The sequence below is a fragment of the Nanorana parkeri genome, unplaced genomic scaffold (genome assembly GCF_000935625.1).
Source record: "Nanorana parkeri isolate BGI_ZX_2015 unplaced genomic scaffold, ASM93562v1 scaffold533, whole genome shotgun sequence".
NCBI lineage: Eukaryota > Metazoa > Chordata > Amphibia > Anura > Dicroglossidae > Nanorana > Nanorana parkeri.
This window is the reverse complement of record NW_017306801.1, coordinates 542,507-566,681: the sequence shown is the minus strand read 5'-3', so window position 1 is coordinate 566,681 and position 24,175 is coordinate 542,507. Positions and strand designations below refer to the sequence as shown.

Below are 24,175 nucleotides of genomic sequence, written 5' to 3'. Positions count from 1 at the left end.
CGAGTGAAAATCACTCAGCCTCATAGTTCTAGCCGACCTGTGACGACGAAACTGTCACACGTCGGCTCAATAGATCGGGGGGTGAGTGAACACATACCGTCGCTCGCTCACTTCTCGATCCTGTCCCTGAAGAGAGCCGTGATTGTCACTCACGGCTCCTGCAGGGATTCCCCCCCCTCCCCAGTCTGATCCTCCAGCGCTGACTGGTGGAACGGACGGGGGAGGGGCGGGTACAGCTGGCTCTGCCTCCAGCTGTCACTCACACAGCTGGGTTGATCCAGACAGTAATGTCGGCATCCGTCCCGGCTGCGGCGTCTCAGTATACCGCGAGCTGTAGCTCTCTATATACTGAGCTTTGGGTGACGGGAGGACGCTAGTTTGTGTCCTCCTGTTACCCTAAGGAGAACTATGAGGAAAAGCCCTGACCCCATAGTTCTCCTTTAAAGACTTTTAACTAAACTTCAGTGACATTGCAGCAGTTTCAGCTTGGATGACTGGACCTTATACACCTTTCCCTGGTATCTTACCAGGTAAAGAATGGAGTTTGCTGGGAATGGGGGTGATTAAAGCAATTTTACTGCTTTGCCCTAAATGAAATGCACGGATTTGCTTTAAGCTGAGGGAGAAGCATTTTCAGAGGAGTCCCAGCAAGAACATAAAAACCAATGCATGTTAATGCCTGCTAAACTAATCCCATTGGTTCGTGGAATATCGAGGGGACAAAGCAGAGCACAATTTAAGTCAAGGGCTTAGTCCACCATGCATCCAAGATCAGAGGGCTCACAGGGGGATGTGACTAATTATAACAGTGCTTGAAGAACAATATTACAATACTTTACTATGTGACATCTGAAGTACATACCTGGGAGGGTGCAACACATGTGATTGTTGTACAGTTATAGGTTTGTAGTGGACATGGATATGAACCAAACACCACCATGCTAACGTCACCAAAGTGGACTCCTATTAAAGTTATTATCTGACCTCCTAAAAATAACAAATGACACTGCATGGTTAGTTCTGTTAAAAACCAAATCTACACAACCAGCAGAATAATTATTGAATTGCTAATGATATCCAGAGAATATCACCAAGTCAGAAAGTCAACTGTATAGCTGTAAACCGAATTTGACATAAGCAACTGCATCTGTATTCAGCAAGCTTTTCACACTGGCTCTGGCAGAGCTGCAGCCACTTGATCTTGCACAATCTAACCTTACTGTCCAAGTACTACAGGGGTTGGAGTATGGAACAAGGAACATCCAGCATTTTCCAAGGCTAAGATTCCGGTTCATTCAGAAAATGAGGGTATCAAAACCATAGCCATTGGGAAAACAGTGACCCAACTGCAGACATCTATGCCAGGATTGGAGTCATCAGGTAGGCTCAGAGCTAGTTTACATAGAAACCTCTAATGACGGACTGGAGTCTACCTCTAAGAGACAATCCATGCACAATGGATAAATCAGTTCTTGGTAGATGTTAGCTAGTAAAACCCCTTGCCTGCTTCTTATATCTTGCAGGGACTTTCAGGGTGGTGAGGTCTCTGCACTTGAAGTCCAAGTTCTCTACTTCTGATGCCTTCACTACAAGAGGCAATTGATGGAGGTGCCCTCCGCACACCTTTCAGCAGTCCCGGCCAACAATCAAATAAATGGTGCTCGAAGTAACTTCACGGATGGCACCGTGCAAAACACAAGATTGAAGAAAATAGGTCACCAGCACTCCATAAGTTAAAATGAATGAGTCCTTTTAATGGACAATGATGTCACAGAAATCCAACATGAGCCGACGTTTCGGGGCCACACAGGGTCCCTTCTTCAAGGCAAGAGATGTGTCACATCTCTTGCCTTGAAGAAGGGACCCTGTGTGGCCCCGAAACGTCGGCTCATGTTGGATTTCTGTGACATCATTGTCCATTAAAAGGACTCATTCATTTTAACTTATGGAGTGCTGGTGACCTATTTTCTTCAATTTTCTTCATTCACTACAAGAGGGACTTCTATTTTATCTTATATTATGGAGATTTCAGTAGAAGGAGCGGGATCACCAGACCTAGGTTAAGAGGTAGGCTCAGCAGGTTCCTCCTACTACAGGCTACCTGCAGAAAACTACAGGAGGTGGCAGAGACTAGACAGGATGGTAATGACTCCCTGCATATGGAGAGAGAGCAGCTGCGAATGGTCTTTAGTACAGGAAGCTCCTGCGCAGAGGCTCTACTCTCAGCATAGTCTATGTGAAGCACAGTGATGATGTTACTGCTACCTTTAACAGGGTAATACTTGGGTTGGCAAAGTAATTTGGTGCACACAGAGTGGATTTATATTGTTAGTGGCTATTGTGAATTATATGTACCGTATTTGCCGGCGTATAAGACGACTCGGCGTATAAGACGACCCCCTACGTTTTATGTTAAAATATAGGTTCTGGGCTATACTCGTCGTATAAGACGAGTATAGCCCAAAATAATGTTTAAATGCACTAACATCCATGGCGGTATTCCCGAGTGTTGCTCCGGGTTAATTTTCAGTACCATAAGCAATAACCCCGAGCCACACTCCGGATTGCAGTCTCTTACCTTGTCCACGATCCGCCGCTGTGTCCTCCGTCTTCTGCCGAGCCAATCACGGCAGTCTTTGTATTAATGAATACAGGCTTTGTATTCATTAATACAAAGCCTGCCGTGATTGGCTCAGCGCGGTATACTGTATGTAGCCGAAGCGACATACAGTATACCGTATCCTTCCGTATGTACCCGGCGTATAAGACGACCCCCGATTTTCGGGGGATGTTTTAAGGTCTCAAAACCCGTCTTATACGCCGGCAAATACGGTAAACAAAAGATGTTGTGCCTGGAATTCAGCTTTGTTTGCTGCTGCTCCTTCACTGCCCAATCACAGGCTAGGGGCAGGGAGGTTACCAATCTTTATTGTTAAGCTGCTTTAGAGAACATGTCAGGTCACCATCCTAACTCTGCTGCGTGGCACAGCTGAGTACATTTTAGGACTAGCTAGACAAAAGTGCAGGTGAAACAGCTCCCGTATACAGTATCAGTTGTGTATTTATCTGTTTGCCTGGAGTTCAGCCGTAGGAAAAGCAATTGATAGTATTCATTTGCATTCAGACAACTCACCGATTTGTGACATAATAGATGGGATGACATTGAAGAGACGGGGTGTGATATAAAAAGGAAGAGAATCTCCACTGGCATGTACTGCAAAACCCATCGGCTTCACATGCACTGTGACTACATGCTTCCCTGGTGGTAGACGTGACTTAGGGCAGCACGTTATACTAGATGTATTCGCATCAGTGATATCACACTCTATCTCATTGATCAGTACATTTATGTCCTCTGGGCTTCTAGAAAAACCAGATCCAGCAATAGTGATGGTATAATCACATCTGCTACCTGCGTAAACAACGGCAAGAAAACAGACAAGTTGGCCATTAGATCCCAGGATTTCACTGACCCAATTATCTCACAAAAAGCTTTGCTCAGGCATTAAATGATCACCATCGTTATTTTATTATTTTTACTCTGTGTTAACATTATCACGAGAAACATCATCACTTTTCACCCCTAGCTCGCTTTGTCCCATTGGCGAGGTTAGCATCTTCCCAATGTTTCAACACAATTGTGAATTGCTCGCACAGAGGCCCCCTGGTGTAACCTCTCCCCCTTATATAATAGACATGCATGGGATGGAGGACGCGGCGGCTATCGTGGTTCACTTGTGAAGGTCGTCAGGGCTGAGGAGAACTGTGGAGACGCTGCCTGCAGTCTCTTTGGTCACAACAAAAAAACCAATACCGGCGCCTCTGGTTGCAAGATGGGCTGGTTATGAAGTTTGTTTAAACACTCAAAGGGCAGCTCTCACTGGTCAAAAAGTCCATCGATCTAGGAAACAAGGGACAAGACAGAGCGCCTCCATAGTGTAAAAGGGTAATTTATTTGTATGACACGCAAATGAAAATGTACTTACAGGAAAGTCGGTGGTTAAAAGCATACAAATGGTGATGAAGTATAAAATCTCTAGCAGCGGAAGTCTGAAGGAGTACAACACATCAGCGTCCTCTGCCCCCTGGAGTTCTAAAGGTCTACGCGTTTCAGGTGCACGTCCCCTTCATCAGAACCTCATCAGAAGGGGCATGCCCCTGAAACGCGTAGATGTGGGGGACGCTGATGTGTTGTACTCCTTCAGACTTCCGCTGCTAGAGATTTTATACTTCATCACCATTTGTATGCTTTTAACCACCGACTTTCCTGTAAGTACATTTTCATTTGTGTGTTGTACAAATAAATTACCCTTTTACACCATGGAGGCGCTCTGTCTTGTCCCTAGTCTCTATGGTCATTTGATCTGGATTGGCAAGTTTTTGGAACACGAACAACCTTGAAAGATTGGTCCAAGTACAGTTTAACCACAATTAGGATAAGCACAGGCGACCATACATCCTCATCTGCCCTTGGAGTCCCTCAACTGGTTAGCCCGGGGTTCCCAAGACAACTCTGGTTACATCGGCGGATTACTATCCCCGTTTCCACTCGACACAGGGAGCTCTGCCCATATCCAGTTACCATCAGTGGTTGATTAATCCATGATCCCCTGATGAAGCAATGTGTGAAATGCGTTGGTATTGGATACACTGATCTCCCACTGAATATATACACTGAATATTTAGTGAATGGAATTGGATATAAGGGGATATAAGATGTTGTATGGGCCTATGCTGCTGTTCTAAATTATGTTGCCTTTGGTTTAGTGTGAAGAATTTGAATAAATGTTTTTATATTATTTATTATATGTAAAATAAATTATATTTTTATACAAACAATTAATGCTGTAGTGGTATACTTCTCATAAACCCCTGCTTTCTCTTTATTGGTATAAATCTTCCCAATGTTTGTCAATTGAACAAGGCATCAGACACCGCACAGTGAAAGGAGAGCTAGATGAGCTTCCAAATTGTTGTGGTGGGATCAAGCCATCAATATATTAATTCAATTGCTACAACTCAGTGGGGCCTGGGGTAGAATCATGCCATCAACAGCTTGGGATCCCAGAGCCAACAGGTCATATAGGGGCTCTAATGTGACCAACCCCAGGAAATCTAATGACTTCTAGGTCTTTACAAATGTATACAATCATCCCAGTTGAGGAAAAGTTACTTTCTTAATCCGTATCATAAAATCTACTCTTTCTATCCACTCCTCAACTGTATCTGATACTGAGAATATCCACTTTTGAACTATCAACTTTCAAGCCACAAAAAGTGACCTAATCAATGCACAATATGTTGACCTGTTGTACTGTGAGACCTCCAAATATTGCAAAATCATATTTAAAAATCACATTGAATATTGCTTTCAAAAATGTCATTTAACTTTTCTACTTTCTTCAATATCCTCCCAAATGGACATTGTGCTTTGCCACACACACATGGCCCAGACTCTATTCACTTTAACAAAAAGCTTGTCCACCTTCTACGGCCCACTTGCTAGGTGTAGAGGTGGAGAGGGGTGTAATACCCTTAATTCCCTGCAAGAGGTCTCTCTTAATAAACAGTATATAAGTAGGGGAGAGTGGAGGTGAGTGGTTGGCTGGAGTTCGGCAGCAGAGAGTAAAGAGATTGAAGATCTTCTGTTGGCCTTTGTGGGAAGGACATGGCCTCAACTGGCAAAATATAGCCTCCCAGTTATCCGGTGCTCCCCTTCGGGGGGAATACTGCTGTTCTTCTCCCCTATGTGGGTTATCCAGAGTAGCTGTACACTTGGTAGGAGAGTATTCCATTTCTTTGAGCACAAGTCTTAGATGGACTGGACAGAAGAAGAAGAATTTACTACTGTTGAATAGTTAAAATACACACTGATGTTCTCCTATATACAGTACACAAGTTCAAGCAAAGCATTGTCTGGGCCTCTTCAATCTCACAAGTAAGTGTGGCCTATTCTGGGGCACACATTAAAGAGCAATCAGTTCGGGGCAGGAAGATGGTGATGGTACGCCAGTGAGTCAGAACTGGAACCACAGATACCTCGGAGGATTCCTTCATATGTATTCCCTGCCCAAAGGTCACATTGGTTGACCTGTTTTCACATGTTTGGAACGGGTGGGCCGAGTATGGGGCTTCGGCTCACCTTCCCTGCAAAGCTGTGCAGCCCCTGGGACAGGATAGCTGGCTACACAACTCCAGTAGCATCGGGTTATCTTTTAGAACCTGACAATGGACCTTCCACTGAAGTGAATGGAGTTTGGTCCACCCAGCAGTGTGTCCACACTTGTGGGCACACTGACCAGCTGGGAAGATTGTAGAAGAAAGGTTCAATGTCAATTGGCAGGCTGCACAGTTATTTTCCTTTTATATGCAAGTATAACCTATTTAAAAATTGATAGGGAAGGGGGCCTATCTACAGATACGTGCACTTAGCAATACAGCTTTTGATTGGAAGTGGAAATAGGAGTCACCAGAAGAAGAATACACACATTTACACAGAAGTAGTGGGAACTGGACACAGGTCTCCAGCACTGTAATGCTACCAGAGATATCAGACATGCTATAAATACCTGAAGAGTACTGAATGTCTGTCACTACTGGGGTCACAGTCATAAGATGTTGGAAGGTACAAGAACCTGAACAATTGGCCGGGATGTCATTCACATGAACAGTGACCTGCCAAGGAAGGAAGAGCATCACCATACAAGATTAACATTACCATGACCTATGAAGGGTGGCAGTGATTACTAACTGAGTGACTGCTCCCTTTAGTAGCTTATCCACAAATCTTAATATATTAAGTACAAATGTCCTTTCAGCTTAAATCAGCTAAATACATTCCAGGTGTATCAAAACAAAAGATGTGCAAAGCCTTATGGCTGTTTTTTGTTAGTAGGCAGCCACAGCCTGAGTAGAAAGGCCTGTTCCTGCCAGCATGCAGCAGAGAAGGACCCTTTCTCTCTTTGTAACAGCAGTGGTGTCTCTGCAGAGGTCTGACATACCCCCTGCTGAGTCAGCCAAACCCATACTACCTGCTGATTGGAGAGCTATAGGTCTGACTCTGCAGACGGTGTGTTGGACCTATGCAGAGAGTTCACTGCCTCCTCCCAGAGAGCAGGAGTCCTTCTCTGCAGCATGCAAGGGACAGGCTTCTCTTCTCTACTCAGGCTGTGGCTGCCTACATAAGAAGACCAACTGTAAGACTTTGCACATCTTTTGTTTTGTTGCGCCTGTTGGTTACGAAAAGGGGTCTTTGGTGTCCAATAGCCAAAATAAGACTCGAGTCCACATGCTCGAGGACAGCTCCAAAATTGACTATCGCAACTTCCCAAGGGATCAAGTCCCATCAAAAACTGACACCAAAATGGGGAGCACAATGCCACCAGATGGGCCTCCCCACTTTGTAACCATCTCACGGACCCCAAAGAACCCTTACCCTGCCAAGCAGCCATGACAAACACATGTAGTTCAAAAGCCGTCAACAGTTTTGAACAAGTGAGGGCAGGTGGGACAACAATCTTTCCTCATCCACTGTCCAGAAAAAAACTCCCAGCAGTCTCCATAGATCCTATGCCTACCACCTGACCCATGATCTCCAATCAGGTAAGGCCTGCTATTCTTCTTAATTTTTAACCCTCTCCCTGGGACATTTCCTCCCCACAGTCATGAAGCCCCATCCACTTATTTCTCCAGGTCTGTCTGTTTTGTTTTTTTCCTTAGGTCTACCTGTCCATTCAGTACATATCTATTAATTCTGACTCGGTTGTGGCTCAGAATAAGACTCATTTACCTGAGGAAGGAGGTTTGCGGATGCTAACATATCACCAAATATTGGCCATATGAACACTCCTCCATCAAAAACCACCCGTGTTATAACTGTTGGGTTCAGTCCTGTCAGATTGTCTGCAGTAACCTGTGTCAAGAGAAAAAAACATCAAACCAATATATTCTCCATAAAGACAGCAAAGGAACTGAAGTGGGTGTGTTTGGGGTTTCCTTAACTGCATTCCAAGCAGGGGTTCCCAGATCGCCAGATTACGAGCAGAGGGGGAGAGGGGTGGACTGCTGCATTACAGCAATATCAGAAATAGAAGGTGGAGCCATGTCTCTGTATATAGGGCTCTGTATGTAAGGCTTCATATCTAGTGCTCTGTATATAAGGCTTTGTATATAGTTCTCTGTATATAAGGCTCCATATTTAATATTCCTTATACAGGGCTCTGTATATAGTGCTCCATATACAGGGCTCTGTATATATGGCTCTGTATACAGGGCTCTGTATATATGGCTCCATATATAGTTCTCAGTATATAGGGCTCCTTATAGAAGGCTCCATATATAGTTCTCAGTATATAGGGCTCCTTATAGAAGGCTCCATATATAGTTCTCAGTATATAGGGCTCCATATTTAGGGATCTTTTAGGGCCATATATATAGTGCTCCGTATACAGGGTTATGTATATAGGGCTACATATCTAGTGCTCTGTATATAATGCACCATATATAGGATTCTATATATTGTGTTCCATATACAGTAGACATGTGCGATTCGTTTCGTTCCGAATCGAAATTCGGACGAATTTTCGGAAATTCGGATGTATTCGAATTCCGAATTACAGACATAACGAATGCAAACGAATCCGAATTTCCATTTCCGAAATTCGGTAGCGGTAGTTCGAACGTTCGTTTCGTTTTCTGTTCTTATTCGTTTCTTATTCGTTTCTTAATGGTTTCGTTCGTTGGAGCAAAGTGACATTAGAGAAGGAGAAAAATATTTTTTTCCCCCTCAAATGTCACTTTGCTGCAAACGAACGAACGAAACGAATAAGAAACGAATAAGAACAGAAAACGAAACGAACGTTCGAACTACCGCTACCGAATTTCATCCGAATCCGAATTGACTTTCACACCCGAATCCCGAAAAACGAAATAACACAAATCCGAATTTAAAACAAAACGAAACTAAATAAATTTTTTGGCAGTGCACATGTCTAATATACAGTATATTGCTCTATATAGGGCTCCGTATACAGGACTCCATATATATGGGATTATGTATACAGTATATGGTACCATATATAGTGCTTTGTATATAGGGCTCCATATTTAGTACTCTTCATGTAGGGCTCCATATATAGTGCTTCATATACAGGTCTCCATATATAGGGCTCCGTATACTGTATAGGGCTTTGTATATAGTGCTCTGTATGTAGGACTTCATATATAGGGCTCCATATATAGCGCTCTTTATATAGGAATCCATATATAGGGAACCATATGTAGCATTCTGTATATAGGAATTCATATATAGGGCAACATATATAGGGTTCTGAATACAGGGCTCCGTATATAGTGCTCTTTATATAGTGCTCCATATATAGGGCTCTGAATATAAATCTCAAGGTTTCATTTAATATTTTAGCCTGCAGTGCACTGTTATGTCAGGTATACATTGCTGTCAATGAGGCAAAATTAAAATAGTTAACACATACCTGGATGAGATCCGGCAAGTCTCCGGTCCTATTAGTCCAATACAAGGTCCAAACAATATGATGGCAGGAATACACATCCCTGGTAACAGTAAAGTCTGGGGTATTAATGTACTGAACCGTGACATCATTGACGTTGAGAATGAGTATTTCCCGTAGGTGTAGCGGGGAGATGTGGACCGGTATTCCTTCAAAAAGCAAAATACGGGCGCAGTTACAGGGAGATCACATGTTTTTAATCGGATATGATTGAAAAATGTGTACATACTGGGTGAAAGTTATGTGAATCTTGAATGGAAACATTCATAAATAGACTCCATACTCTAGGTCTGCGTTTTTCACACACTGACTATATATTCTGACATGCAAGCTCATTGAATGGCCAAGCCATGTATATTACAACCTTTGCTGTAGTATCATTGCTATTATTTTTAGCATTCGGAAGGTTGTATGATTGCCTACCTGGTATGATCGTGCCCGATAAGTGAATGGTAAAGGTTCCTCCAATTGGTGGGCTTGCCGCTTGTAGTCTTGTAACCACCAATGAAGTTACTTCATTTACTTGACTCGGTGTCTGCCGGAGCTGATCTGTTCCTGGATCTTCCATGGTAGCTCCACTATATTCAAAGAAGTCACAATGAAGATTTAATGGCCCCCTGTATGTAACTTTTACATTCTCCTCTTTTCCTCTTCTCATGCTTCAGCCTCGCTCCCCCTCCGCTCCAGTGGTCTAAGGTCCCTTGTGAGTTATCACATCCTATATAATGTTTAGGACATGAGGATGCTGAAGGACATACCATCGTTGGAGCAGAGGGGGGAATAAGGCTGAAGGGACCGGCCTAGGAGCCAACTGGGTCCGAGGACTTAACCCTTGCAGTGCGGGGGTAGCCCCTCTGCAAGGGTTACGATTTTATTTGCCTGGAGTTCTTCTTTAAAGTGCCCTTACATATTAGAATTATAAAGTAGCTCAGCGATGTAGTTATATGAAGTGTGCAACTTGCCTGAGTGAGGTTATTGAATGTCTAGTCCAGGGGTCGGAAACCTTGGCACTCCAGCTGTTGTGGAACTATAAGTCCCATGAGGCATTGCAAGACTCTGACAGCAGCAGGCGTGACTCTCAGGGGCAGAGGCATGATAGTTCACTGCAACTGGAGGGACAAGGTTGCCTACCCCTGGAGACTCAGAGCCCCCAGTATAGATTGGCTCTGCTCATGTATTCTCTGGTCAATGGATATTTAACCAGTGTTTTTATTAGTGATATAAAGCTGTCACAATAGTTGTATAAAATATGACACAATCCATAGCCATAGTTAGCATTCATATTAATGTTAAATGAAAAGCATATAGTTTATTTTCCATATGCCATTTGCTCATTGGTATTGTATAGCTGATTGTTATACTGCCATCTTGTGGTTGTTTTGGGTTATTGCACCATGTTTTTCTGCATTTCCCTCACCTTGTGTGTAATGTACCGCCCTCCTTCTCCAGTACTAGTTTAGTGTCATGGCTACTTGTAACATGTCCACATGCACATTCTAGCTGGAAACATTATCATCCTTGACCTTCAAATGCCATCTATTCATTCATCTGCTGTATCGTCTGCTGCACGGAATAAAGCACGTTGTGGACGAAAAGGTATTTGGTGAGTTCAGCTATCTGATGAGGATTGTCCGCAGTGATTACATCTGCTTACACAGGCCAGGCATAGAGGTCTCAGCAAGGGATAAATCGCTACTACAACAATCGGAGTCAGAATAAAGTAAGATCAGGTCTGGCATTAGGTTAGGACTCCGATGGTCATATTTCAATAATAAATATTATATATTAATTATTTAATACATTTTAAGATTTATATTATTAAATAAACCTGAGCAGGAATAATAACAGCCACGTCGGGTATGCAGAACCGGGGACTCAAGTACAGATATCTCATCACCCGAGCCCTTGTCCCATTTATTTGTCATGTATCCTTCTAGAGTTTAATACATGAGTGCCCCGTGCATAGCTATATCACCTTACCACAGCTCTATAAAGGGAAGGTCGGTTCCACAGTTGGCCACGGAAGCAGTCAGGTTGAAGATGGGGTAAGTCCCAGTAACAGCTATGGCATTCAGAAGATGTCCGCCTGGCCGTGCTGGTTTTGGACCCACTTGGTAAACTGTAAAGGCAGCAATATTGTAGATAAACTCGTGTTTTATAGGCAATTCACATACGTGACGCCATTTGGCTATTTTAATTTGAAATAGCCAATAGAAGACTGGCTATTAAAACACCAGCAACTGAGCAGAGGAGCAGACCTGAGAGAGAAGAAAATACCACATTATGACCACTAGATCATTGGATCTCAACTGGTGGGTCGTGACCCAAAAGTGGGTCGCGACCCCATGTTATGTGGGTCGCCACATGCCTTCCACTTTTTTGGGTGAGAGGTTCCTCTGCCTCCTCCTAGCGCAGCACTGTCAGTTCTTGCGCCAAGCTGCCATTCAAAATATGCTGCCCAGCGCTGAGTGTCAGCTGGAGGTGGGGTGGGCTGGGGGTATGGCGGCGAGGGAGCTTCATCCATACATGCATTGCTTACAGCTCCCTCATGTCCTATAGAGGTGCCTGTACTGGAGTGGCATCACATTCTGGCTCCCGGCACCTCTACAGGGCACAAAAGGGAGCTGCACAATCAATGCACATATGGATGGATCTCTGTCACAGCACAGCAGCCCACTGGACCCCAGGCTGAGTATCCACCCCAGTTCTCGTAGGGTAGGGAGACTGGGTGGATCTTAAAAAAAGGAAAAAACATGTTTTGGAATGTGTGTGTGTGAGATTGTGTCTCTGGTTGTTTATGTATGTCAGTGTTTTTGAGGGCCCGCTCACACCAGTACAGTGCGTTAATAGCACAGTCCCATGCGATTAACGCACTGTATCACACAATTGCGCCTACTGTGCATTCTGGTGTGGGAGGTGTATTGCATTGCCATTCATTTGAATGGTACCCCAAACCAACCTCCCACACCCAGTTCGTACATCTGCACCAGAACGTGCGGTACCCTAATACAGTGCATTTCATTGCAGTGCAACTTGGGTCGCGCCTTAATGACCAAGGACAAATGTGGGTCCTGAGGTTACACAGGTTGAGAACCACTGCACTAGATGGAGCTGAAGATCATAGGAAATAAATAAATGTCAGTATCAAGAAACAATGTTGCAATTCTAAAGACTGCTGGAGGGAAGAAATAGTAGGCTGGGTACTAACAAGCTCCCTAAGAATAAGAGGGTGAGTGTCGAACATATCCAAGTAATAGTAGGTTGGGCACTAACAAGCTCCCTAAGAATAAGAGGGTGAGCGTCGAACATTTCTAAGAAATAGTAGGCTGGGTACTAACAAGCTCCCTAAGAATAAGGGGGTGAAAGTTCACAATTTCCAAAAAATGAGAGTGAGCATTGGTCAGATAATAAAGATGTCTATTAAATTCCATAACTTCTACCTTTTATGCTTCTATTGGCAATGACGATCTCATCAATAAAATACCAATTGTTTTCCTCATCTTCTACTTGCATCAAAAGAATCTGATCTACGTGGATTGAAGAGAGTCCATCAGCATCACCCAATGTGTCTTCTATACACATCCAAAGATCCATACAGACATAGTTCCAGCTATAATAGAAAATAAACATTCAGCTCATGACAGAAAGACATAAGTATAAGTACAAACGGAAGAAAAGCCGCACACCGGATTCCGCTGGGATAGGTTATTGAAACTTGTACAACTCTGGTGTCCCACCCAAGGACCGCCCCCTCTAACATGTTTCATTCAATCATGGGCTCAGTCAGAGGGCTTAAGAGCCTGTTTTAGGGTGCAAAGTCAAAATACCGAGCTACCATTCAATGTTGGGGCATCTTCTGTCAACAACATTAGAACATCTCCTTAAATAAATTCCAGATTTCTGATTTGAGAACATTCCATCATCTAGAATTATCATAATTATATTCCACCATAATATTATTATAATTATTATTATACAGGATTTATATAGCGCCAACAGTTTGCGCAACGCTTTACAATATAAGGTAGTCATTACAATCACAATACAATTCAAGACAAGGGGGGTGATTTACTAACCTAAACACACGCACGCACCAGGTGTGTGTGATTTTCACACAGCAAAACGTATTTATCAACCAAAAAGTCTCTAAAAGCATATTTCCACTAATGCCATATATGGAAAAATCATGCACATGATGCATATATAATGCTGCTTCACAGTTTAGACAAAAATGGTTAGCTCATGCATTTACATTCCTGCATTCATCAACGCAAGCAACACAACGTAGAGCTAATTTACCCAACATCACCTTGGAATTCATTCAGGGCTTTGCACAATACACCTGCTGGGTGTGTACACATTACAAAGGTGTTTAGATTCCACCCATAGATCATGCTGGGAGGGAACACACTGCAGAGGTGTATACACATTCGTGGTGTGTTTATAAGGTTAGTAAATCAACCCCAAGATGGTAAGGAGGGCCCTGCCCCGGAGGGCTTACAATCTAAAACGGAGGGGGAAGTGATACATGAGGAGGTAGCTGTGTGGGGATGAATTAATTGAGAACGTTATGGTTGAGCGGTTAGGTTGAGGTGGGATAGGCTTCCCTGAAGAGATGAGTCTTTAGGGAACGCCTAAAGGCAGTCAAGGTGGGAGATAGATTGACAGGTTGGGGTAAAGAGTTCCAGAGGATGGGAGAGACTCTACAGAAGTCCTGGAGCGAGTATGGGAGGAGTTATATCCCATCATATATCCCATCATAATATATCCAAAGGCTTCCAACTAACATGATGCAGCCTTACCCAGCAGGTCTAAACATTCTATATCGCAATGTCCAAATATTAGGTGCAATGGAAACCTCTTGCCTCACCATGGCAAAAGCCTTCAGAAGAAATATAGAAAACACATATAAGACCCCATACTAAGGTTTTATACGTATGTTCTGGATCCCCACAATCCATAACCAGCACCAGGACCCCCAACCATGACAATTCTATGGATTCCTCAGAGAATCAATGATTTCTGGCAGTGACGCAATACCAGGTTCTACCAGCAGGTGAAGGCTAAAAATAAAGATGCTGGGTCAGGTTGAAGAAATACAAGCTACCACTGCTGACCTTCTGAAAACACTACCCTGTTTCCCCGAAAATAAGACCTACCCTGAAAGTAAGACCTAGTTTGGTGGTAGCATGTGAGGGGGAACTTGAGGAGCAGGAGAGATGGTATCAGCCTGCAGGGACATACTGTATTAAGGGGATGACAGGGGACTCCCTCCGGCCAGCGCAGTGACAGGGCGCACTCCGGTACCATACTTCACCTACTGCTGTCCCCCTGAAGGCACTGCTTAATGTACTGTCGAGATCCACCCAGCTGTGTGATTGACAGCTGGCTCTGCCTATCTAGACTGCAGAGCCAGCTGTACCCGCCCCCTCCCCCGTCCGTTCCGCCAGTCAGCGCTGGAGGATCAGAGCGGGGAGGGAATTTTTTTTGTACAAGTCATTCTGAATTGAGAAAGCTGGTCGGATGACCAGTGAAACATCTCCCTCCCACCAGCTATGATCTGCCTCCCTTGCCTGAAGAAGCACAGAGACCCAGTGATGACACCACTGGGTCTAAAATAAGTACGTAATAAAAATGGAATGGTTTTATTTATAAATTGTATTAGCATGTTGGTAAGAGAGGGGTGGGGAGGAACCAAGAAAGACAACATATATGCAAATTAACCTTCAGCTTTAAAGGAGAACTATGGGGTCAGGGCTTTTCCCCATAGTTCTCCTAAGGGTAACGGGAGGACACAAACTAGCGTCCTCCCGTCACCCTAAACTCAGTATATCACGGGCTACAGCTGGCGGTATACTGAGACGCCGCAGCCGGGACGGATCCTGACATTGCTATCGAGATCCACCCAGCTGTGTGAGTGACAGTTGGCTCTGCCTATCTAGAGGCAGAGCCAGCTGTACCCGCCCCCTCCCCCGTCCGTTCCGCCAGTCAGCGCTGGAAGATCAGAGCGGGGACGGGGGAATCCCTGCAGGGAGCCGTGAGTGACAGTCACCGCTCTCTGCAGGGACAGGATTGAGAAGTGAGCGAGCGACGGTATGTGTTCGCTCACTTGCCGATCTATTGACCCGACGTGTGACAGTTTCATTGTCACACGTCGGCTCGTACTATGAGGATGAGTGATTTTCACTCGCCTCATAGTTCTCCTTTAGATAACTGCTGATACTTTGTACATTTATTACAATACATTCATTTAAATTGTTTTTGAAACCAAGTGAATCGCTTACCTCTCACGATCGCCCCCACGAGACTCCCAGTGGCAAGTAGAATTCTTTCTTACTGGGTTCAGTGAATTCTTTGTGGAGTTGTATGTGATGGAGACCAGAAGATCTTCCCTCAAATATCCCTTATAGGCAAAACACACCTGGAAGATGAGTGACATTAGAAGAAATACAAATCTATCCAGGATGTCATTACAACAAGAAACACCAATTATGTATCTGTAAAAAATAAATCACACCCACTGGACCTGCTGTGTTTTTCTTGAAGACGTATCACTGGTCATCCGACCAGCTTTCTCAATTCAGAATGACTTGTACAAAAAAATTATCTGGGAACAAATATGGTGAATGTTGCTCCAATCAACATATGGTGAATGTTACTCCAATCCACATAATCTGTTCATCATAACCAGCATAGGGGTCAGAGACCTCATGGAGGTAAGGTGTCGATTGCATTTGCATGATTGGAGCTGGCAGGTGCTATTAAGCTGCCCAGACATAACACCTGCCAGCTCCAATCATGCAAATGCAATCGACACTTTACCTCCATGAGGTCTCTGACCCCTATGCTGGTTATGATGAACAGATTATGTGGATTGGAGCAACATTCACCATATTTGTTCCCAGATCATTTTTTTTGTACAATTCATTCTGAATTGAGAAAGCTGGTTGGATGACCAGTGAAACATCTCCCTCCCACCCGCTATGATCTGCCTCCCTTGCCTGAAGAAGCACAGAGACCCAGTGATGACACCACTGGGTCTAAAATAAGTACGTAATAAAAATTGAATGGTTTTATTTATAAATTGTATTAGCATGTTGGTAAGAGAGGGGTGGGGAGGAACCAAGAAAGGCAACATTTAAGCAAATTAACCTTCAGCCTTAAAGGAGAACTATGGGGTCAGGGCTTTTCCCCATAGTTCTCCTTAGGGTAACAGGAGGACACAAACTAGCGTCTTCCCGTCACCCTAAGCTCAGTATACCACGGGCTACAGCTCGCGGTATACTGAGACGCCGCAGCCGGGACGGATCCCGACATTACTGTCTGGATCCACCCAGCTGAAGGATTGACAGCTGGCTCTGCCCCCTCCCCCGTCCGTTCCTCCAGTCAGCGCTAACCAATGTCTACAAGCTATATTCAAGGCATGTCACAAAACGCAGCAACATTTAAAACAATATGTTTAAATATCTCGTATTTTATTTATAACATATAAATATCATGTATTATCATTTGCAGACAGCAGGTGGAGCTGTAGGCTCCTTTTCACATGTTTTCCCCTCTTACCTCCTGTTAAAAAAAATCTGTTGTTTACAGAGTTCAATAGCTCATAAAATTAGTGCGGGTGCTCCAGTCAAGGCTAGGCTTATCAAGGTGTGACTGAGTATATTAGAGCTGAAGTGTACACATATAATATCTTCCCTTAAACGTCACCCCCTCCCCCACCGCCTTTCCCCAGTCAACATGCAGTTTTTCAAACATTAAAAGGAGATCTATGGGGTCAGGGCTTTTCCCCGTAGTTCTCCCAAGGGTCAAGGGACAACACAAACTAGCGTCCTCCCGTGACCCACACCTCAGTAGCTCGCGGTATACTGAGACCGCCGCAGCCGGGACGGATCCAGACATTACTGTCGAGATCTACCCAGCTGCATGATGGACAGCTTGCTCTGCCAATCTAGAGGCAGAGCCAGCTGTACCCGCCCCCTCCCCCGTCCGTTCCGCCAGTCAGCGCTGGAGGATCGGGGAGGGGGGGGGCTCCCTGCAGGGAGCCGTGAGTGACAGTCACGGCTCTCTGCAGGGATAGATTGAGAAGTGAGCGAGCGACGGGATGTGTTCGCTCACTTCCCGATCTATTGAGCCGACGTGTGACAGTTTCATTGTCACACGCCGGCTCGAACTATGAGGATGACTGATTTCCATTCACCTCATAGTTCTCCTTTAAGCAAATATTTTTTTGTGAATGTGTTACAAAGCTATCAACTTAAAGACCCTGCCGGTGACATCACTTCCTGTTGCAGGCTGACAATACTATGTCCTTGCCTCACATTTAGCAGCAGTGTGATCCTTCAGTTGGCCATTGGGCTGCCTATCACATAGCTAATATACTGAAGGTCACCATATCCTGGAGTTCCACTTTAACTGGTTGAATGGGTCACAAGATATCTTTCATTTTGATTTTTCACTCTATTCATAAACTCACATGGCTGTGATGGTTTATCTCCAGTGTTTCCATTGGACTAGATCCCTTCAGAATGTGTGTAGGTTTGAAGATGCTGAACATCCCACAGTACGGCTCCGTCCACCCTGCCTTCACTCCACCCGTGCCGGGCTCATTCATCTCATCTAACGTATACAAAATGGAAAGAGGAATAAAGAGACACCAAACATGTCAAGCCTTAAAACTGCGCGTGGCTATGCAACCGCAAAAAAATGACGGTACCCAAAATTATCCATAGGTGACACTTTAACCCTTTCACTGGCATAAGGCTTACACACTCCTAGGTGCTATAGCAGCCATGTCAGGGCCCGGATCTGAACCCAGGGCCTCTGCTGTAACTGGTGGTGGTTCTACCTGCTGAGCCACCTTAGAACCTTGGATAGCTCCTTGCCTGCTCTCATGTGTAATCCTCAGTTATAACTAATCAGATGCTGAACTCTGACCTCCTTGCTCCTCCATTGAACTTAGGGTTGCCACCTTTTCTTCAAGCGAAACCCGAACACTCCAGCAACGCACGGTCATTTTTGTGGTAGAATGGGTCGCGGCTTGTTCAAATGTAAAAAGTGCTGCCCATTCATATGTAAATATCACAGTAGAGACTATTTTCAGTGGGGGGGCCAGTAGCCCCTATCCTAATTTTGGTTGCCCCTGTCTGCCTGACATCTTGTGTCCAGGTCTCAGCTGACATGAAACCCGAACACAGCATTCAAAAACCCGAACTGTCCGGGTGAATCCTGGACAGGTGGCAACCCTAATTGAACTTCTTATTTAAGCCACGCCTCTGCACTTCCTGTTTGCCAGATTATTGTGCTCCTGACAATATCTTGCTTCCTTGCTCCTCCTGTGATACAATCCTCTCATAGTGCTACCCGTGTACCGACCTTTGGCTGCTGATTCACCGACTACTCTCATCGTCTTCCGCTTCATACCTGATACCTTTGGCTCCTGACCTCGGCTTGTTCACTGACTACGCTTCTGCCTGCTCCTATACTACTACCCTCTGCTTGTGTACCGAACTCAGCCTGTTATACCACGAATTTGCCTGCAATTTCAGCCGCTGGACTCTGAGCCTGATCCCAGATCGTGACAAGCCGGGACTGTGTTCATCCAACACAAGCTGACTGTAGGCTTTGTGCTGGAAGTAATTCGGGTGGCTCCACACTTCCACGTACATAAGAAGGTGTGCCCCTTGCTCGCCTGGGGCCCCACTGTGTATCCCGGACTATTCAACCACCCCCCGCAGGCTTGGGACAGCCATGGCAGATGTCAGTGTCAAGATGGGAGGGAGACGAGCAAACATCTACTCACTTGTCTCCTCTTCTGTGATTGAACCTGGAAGCTATGATGTGTTTGTCACTTCCGGGTCATTTACCAGCCACAGAGGCCGGGAAAAAGCTGATCAAAACAATCTATGCTTGATCAGATTCAAAAGGAGTAGAAAGGTGACATTAGGAGTCTAATAGATCCCTAATGTTACCTAAAGAGAACCTGTCACCTATAATGTTCTATGACATAAGGGGCCTATTAGCTGGAAAACTGGAATTGCCCTTTAGGATTGGTAAACTACAACATGCTAAATTTTAGTTTTTGGGTTTAGATGGTGCATTTATAAACAGTTTGCAGAGCCATTCACCCCGGGAATGTACATTCGTTCTGTGCAAATGGAGGCATAAAAGGAATGCTATTAGCATGCTTTCCTTCCAGAGCGAATGTAATTTCTGGTGGATACCAGATTATGGCCACTAGATGGAGCTGAGGGGCATAGGAAATAAATACTTCTTTCCTATGCTCTTTAGCAGCATCTAGTGGCCATAATGTGGTATTTACCTCAAATTAAATTTCCTACCGTCCCTGGAAGGAAAAATATGCTAATATCATTGGTGTTTGTCTCCATGTGCATAGAACTAATGTTCATGCACTTTTGCAGGGTGAATGTTTGTAAACTGTTTATAAATGCCCCCCTAAGTAATGACAAACTGCCCCATAAGCATGTAAAAATTGCCCTGGTCCACTCCATAGGTGGTATTCAAGTGTGAGATCTGAAGTGGTTATTGGTCTACTATCTTTAATATAGTAATTTCAGACACCATTAGCCTTTAGTGGAGCTTGTCCTTAAAGTAGAACTATGAAGGTGAGTGCTTTGCACTCAGCCTCATAGTTCTAGCCGACCTGTGACAATGAAACTGTCACACGTCGGCTCAATAGATTGGCAAGTGAGCGAACACATACCGTCGCTCGCTCACTTCTCGATCCTGTCCATGCAGAGAGCGGTGACTGTCACTCACGGCTCCCTGCAGGGATTCCCCCGTCCCCGCTCTGATCCTCCAGCGCTGACTGGCGGAACAGACGGGGGAGGGGGCGGGTACAGCTGGCTCTGCCTCTAAATAGGCAGAGCTAGCTGTCACTCACGCAGCTGAGCGGATCCAGACATAATTGTCGGGATCCGCTTCAGCTGCGGCGTCTCAGTATACCACAAGCTGTAGCTCGCGGTATACTGCGGCGTCTCAGTATACCGCTAGCTGTAGCTCGCGGTATACTGAGCCTAGGGTGACGGGAGGACGCTAGTTTGTGTTCTCCCGTTACCCTAAGGAGAACTATGGGGAAAAGCCCTGACCCCATAGTTCTCCTTTAACCAACGAGTCTCATAGTCCTTACATTATCATCTCTTATGGCTCACCTTCTTCAAACCCATAACTGTGGAATATATCCCCCATGGACGGCTCTGTGACACAGCGGACTGACAGCATGTCTTTAATGGCCGACTGTATCTGCAGGAACAAAAGGACGACACCAATGGCTACAGAGGACAACACGGAAGGATACGTTTGCATTATTCCCTTGACTACAGACGGATACTCACTTCCTCCGCGGTGCTGTTCGGGTGAACCGTTTTGCTGGCTACACCGTCCCAACAAAACCGGACCAAGCCTTCTCCTGAGAAAGTCAGCTTCTGAAGAATAAAGCAATTACATATCAATGATCAACAATTGCACATCATTGATAAACAATTACATATTATTGATAAACAATGATGCATTATTCATCGACAAAAATGACAACTTGTTTTAGGATGACTATATACAATTATCCTACCAATGTTAATTGCAGATCTTTACTAGTTTCTCTTTTGTAGTTTTAAATATGTTTTGAGTTTGTGAATCGCAGTGCTATTTTTCTTGTTTCCTATCTTTTGTAGTTAACAAGGCTAAATGAGTGGTGTGTGGAGATTCAACCTTTGCCATCATCACCTAACGAGTATCTGGAGGCAAAAACAAACGTTCTTAGTATATTTTCTTTCCAAGTTGAATGTAATATTATAAAAATACCACATTATGGCCACTAGATGGAGCTGAGGAGCATAGAAGTTAAATACTTTTTTTCCTATGCTCCACAGCTCTGCCTAGTGGCCATATTGTGGTATTTTTGGAATATTATTCATGGAAACATTCGAATTTATGTGTTGATAGAAATGCTGCCAGAAAGACAAAGGCCAAACCCAAAGAGAAAGCAGAATTTTAGAAATCCGATCTCACTCTCCTTACCTGGATTTCAGGAAGTTGGGAAGACTGGGCCACTATCTGGTGCTTCTCTCTTTGGTAAGTGTTCACTACTTCTGGATTCAGCCAGGTGTTGTGAATCTGAACGCCGACCTTCATGCCGGATGACGGTCCTGCGCCATACTGTAACATCTCTAAGTAATATTTCTGGCCACGTAAAAGCTCCATTTTGGAGGATTTCTGTTTCCAGCGGTCATCCCAGTCCAGCTCCCAGCGCTCGGTCCATGTTGAAATGCCGTGTGGTATGGAGGCAACCTCAAACTTCAACACAATAAATATACAAATGTATTAGTACTGTATGAAAAAAGTTCTCTTACTCAGCTCAGAGAGTCTTCTCATCCACTGCAACCAATCAGATTGTATCCTTCACTTTCCTATATGGGAGCGTGCATGAAAGGGAGTTCTCTATGCGGTATACTGTATATATAGAAAAAACTCATAGCTGTTCAATAAGCCAACCTGCATGTATATTGCACTTGTTGTAAGGATGGGGACACATTTAATGTTGTTGGAATATTTTCTCTTCTGGTTGAATGTTCTTTAACTATTTTTGTCAGTAATAAAAACAGGTTAATTCATAAAGAACTTACAGGGTTATTCACAAAGCTAGCCGAAGGATCAGCCGTAGCTCTGGCTGATCCTTCGGCTAGCTTCGGCCACTGGAGCTTCGGACGCTGAACCGAAGGGCTGCTGTGCGGGCTATTCACTACAGCCGGTACTTTACCTGGGGACGCTGAACTTTCATTAAACAATGACAACTGGGCGGAGCCGGCTGTGACGTCATGATGGCTATTTGTTATTCATTGCCTAGTTGTTATTCATTGGCCGGGACCAATAGAAAACAGTTGGGCGGAGCAAGCACTGCTAGCTCCGCCCAATTGTTTCTTTTTTATTTATTCTTTATTTTTTCAATAATCCTTTATTTTTTTAATTTTTTGTGTGAAATCTTTATTTATTTTGTTAAATGTATCATTATTTTACATTTTTAAAAAAAACGTTGTCAACTTTTTTCCCCCCACTGTTTTTCTATTCTGCTCGGTACCACGGAGGTGTTGAGCAGAATAGCCAAGCCGAATGCTGCTCGGCTGCATTCGACTATTCACTCACTGCTGTTCGGCCCCTATGTGAATAGGGGCGAACGGCAGCGAGTGAGCTGCCGGAGCTTTGGCTCAGCCGATCCAGATGTTAGATCAGCTGAGTCGAAGTCCTTCTGCACTTCGGCTCAGCCGAACATGGTTGACCGAAGTGCGGCCCGAAGGCTGCCGATGTATGGCTGAAATCAGCCGTACAAGCCTGTAGTGAATAGCCGAACAGCATTCAGCTCACTTCACTTCGGCTGGGTTATTCACTCGGCTGCCCTTGGCAGCTTTGTGAATAACCCCCTTAGTGAATGGGGAAAATACCACATTATGGCCACTAGGTGGAGCTAATCATAGGAAACAAATACTTCTTAGTAACAAGAGATACGTTGGCAAAGCACAGGAACATAAACATGTTGGCATTCTGTTCATGCAGACATAGGTGCAACAATCATTCTAAAAAATATTACTATTACTGTATACGGGCTGCTTTCGTTTTGAGACTGGAAATATCATTTCTGACACAATACTGGAATATCTCTTCTCTGATGATTCTACAGATTTTCATAGTTCTGGTTCCCGGGCTCCACTATGTGTAAGTATAAAATATTACCTTTGTTTCAGCCGCCTCCGAAGAACTGAAGAAGAGCTGAGCTTTACTGTCCGCCTGTATCCAGAATGTGTAATTGTTTGTCTCTGGACACACGAAGAATCCTTGTAGCCTTGCACTGTATGGAGAGAAATCTTGGTCAATGATTGTAGAAGCTGATAATCCAACCAGACATACACATTAGTAAAAGGTCAGTTCAACCAAAATGAATTTATAGCCATAGGAGGAGTCTGGTGTACAAGGTCAACCTCATAGTTCCTGCTAGAGAGGAGGCAAGGCCTTGACTTTCCGGGCCAGTGTCAGGATTTGTATATTGGGTTGGACCAGTTTAGGGGTTTAGTACACATGGGATCCTCTCAAATGATCTCTGATCGCACTGTTCGCCGTACACTGCATCGTATGGGATATGGAAGGCCGGTTCAAACACCTTTGCTGTCTGCAGGTCTTGTAGGCAAATTAGCTATAATTTGGCGCTGAAGTTGCTAGAGGACCAGACCATTATAAATAGGGAAGCAGGTTGTTTACCACGACAGTAGAAGTGATTTGTTTCTGAAGATACGGGGAAACAACGCGATGTAACAGCCTTTGAACGCGGGATGATTGTTAGCGCTCGGAGCCATGGAGCGAGTATCAGCAAAACAGCAGAATTCATTACATGTTCAAGAGCAGCCGTTGTTAAAGTGTTTAAAGACCGGACTGTCAGCCGAAAATCTGGGTCTGAACGTGCGAATTGTGGCCGTCAGCGACTAGTCAATGTTAGGGCAGAACGGGGGAGGGGCAAGACTGGTACAAGACAGCAGAAGGGCAACAGTGTATCAAATGACTGCAGATCTTAATCAGGGATCCTCTCAAATGATCTCTGAACGCACTGTTCGCCGTACACTGCATCGTATGGGATATGGAAGCCG

At 44.5% G+C, this 24,175-nt stretch overlaps 1 protein-coding gene across 1 annotated transcript in view; it reads right to left on the bottom strand.

The window, feature by feature from the left end:
• Positions 1–1,482: 1,482 nt before the first annotated feature.
• The window catches only part of LOC108791198 (fibrocystin-like), a 29,918-nt gene continuing 7,225 nt past the window's right edge, over positions 1,483–24,175 (bottom strand). The window contains exons 5-19 of the mRNA XM_018561606.1: positions 23,271–23,385; positions 21,564–21,839; positions 20,882–20,971; positions 20,699–20,789; positions 18,004–18,146; positions 17,091–17,093; positions 15,812–15,948; positions 12,968–13,137; positions 11,508–11,646; positions 9,951–10,105; positions 9,492–9,676; positions 7,790–7,912; positions 6,570–6,675; positions 3,134–3,412; positions 1,483–1,586 (exon numbers count right to left, since the gene is read on the bottom strand). Coding sequence (XP_018417108.1) covers positions 1,483–1,586; positions 3,134–3,412; positions 6,570–6,675; positions 7,790–7,912; positions 9,492–9,676; positions 9,951–10,105; positions 11,508–11,646; positions 12,968–13,137; positions 15,812–15,948; positions 17,091–17,093; positions 18,004–18,146; positions 20,699–20,789; positions 20,882–20,971; positions 21,564–21,839; positions 23,271–23,385 — 2,116 coding nt within the window. The remainder of the gene's footprint in view (positions 1,587–3,133; positions 3,413–6,569; positions 6,676–7,789; positions 7,913–9,491; positions 9,677–9,950; positions 10,106–11,507; positions 11,647–12,967; positions 13,138–15,811; positions 15,949–17,090; positions 17,094–18,003; positions 18,147–20,698; positions 20,790–20,881; positions 20,972–21,563; positions 21,840–23,270; positions 23,386–24,175) is intronic.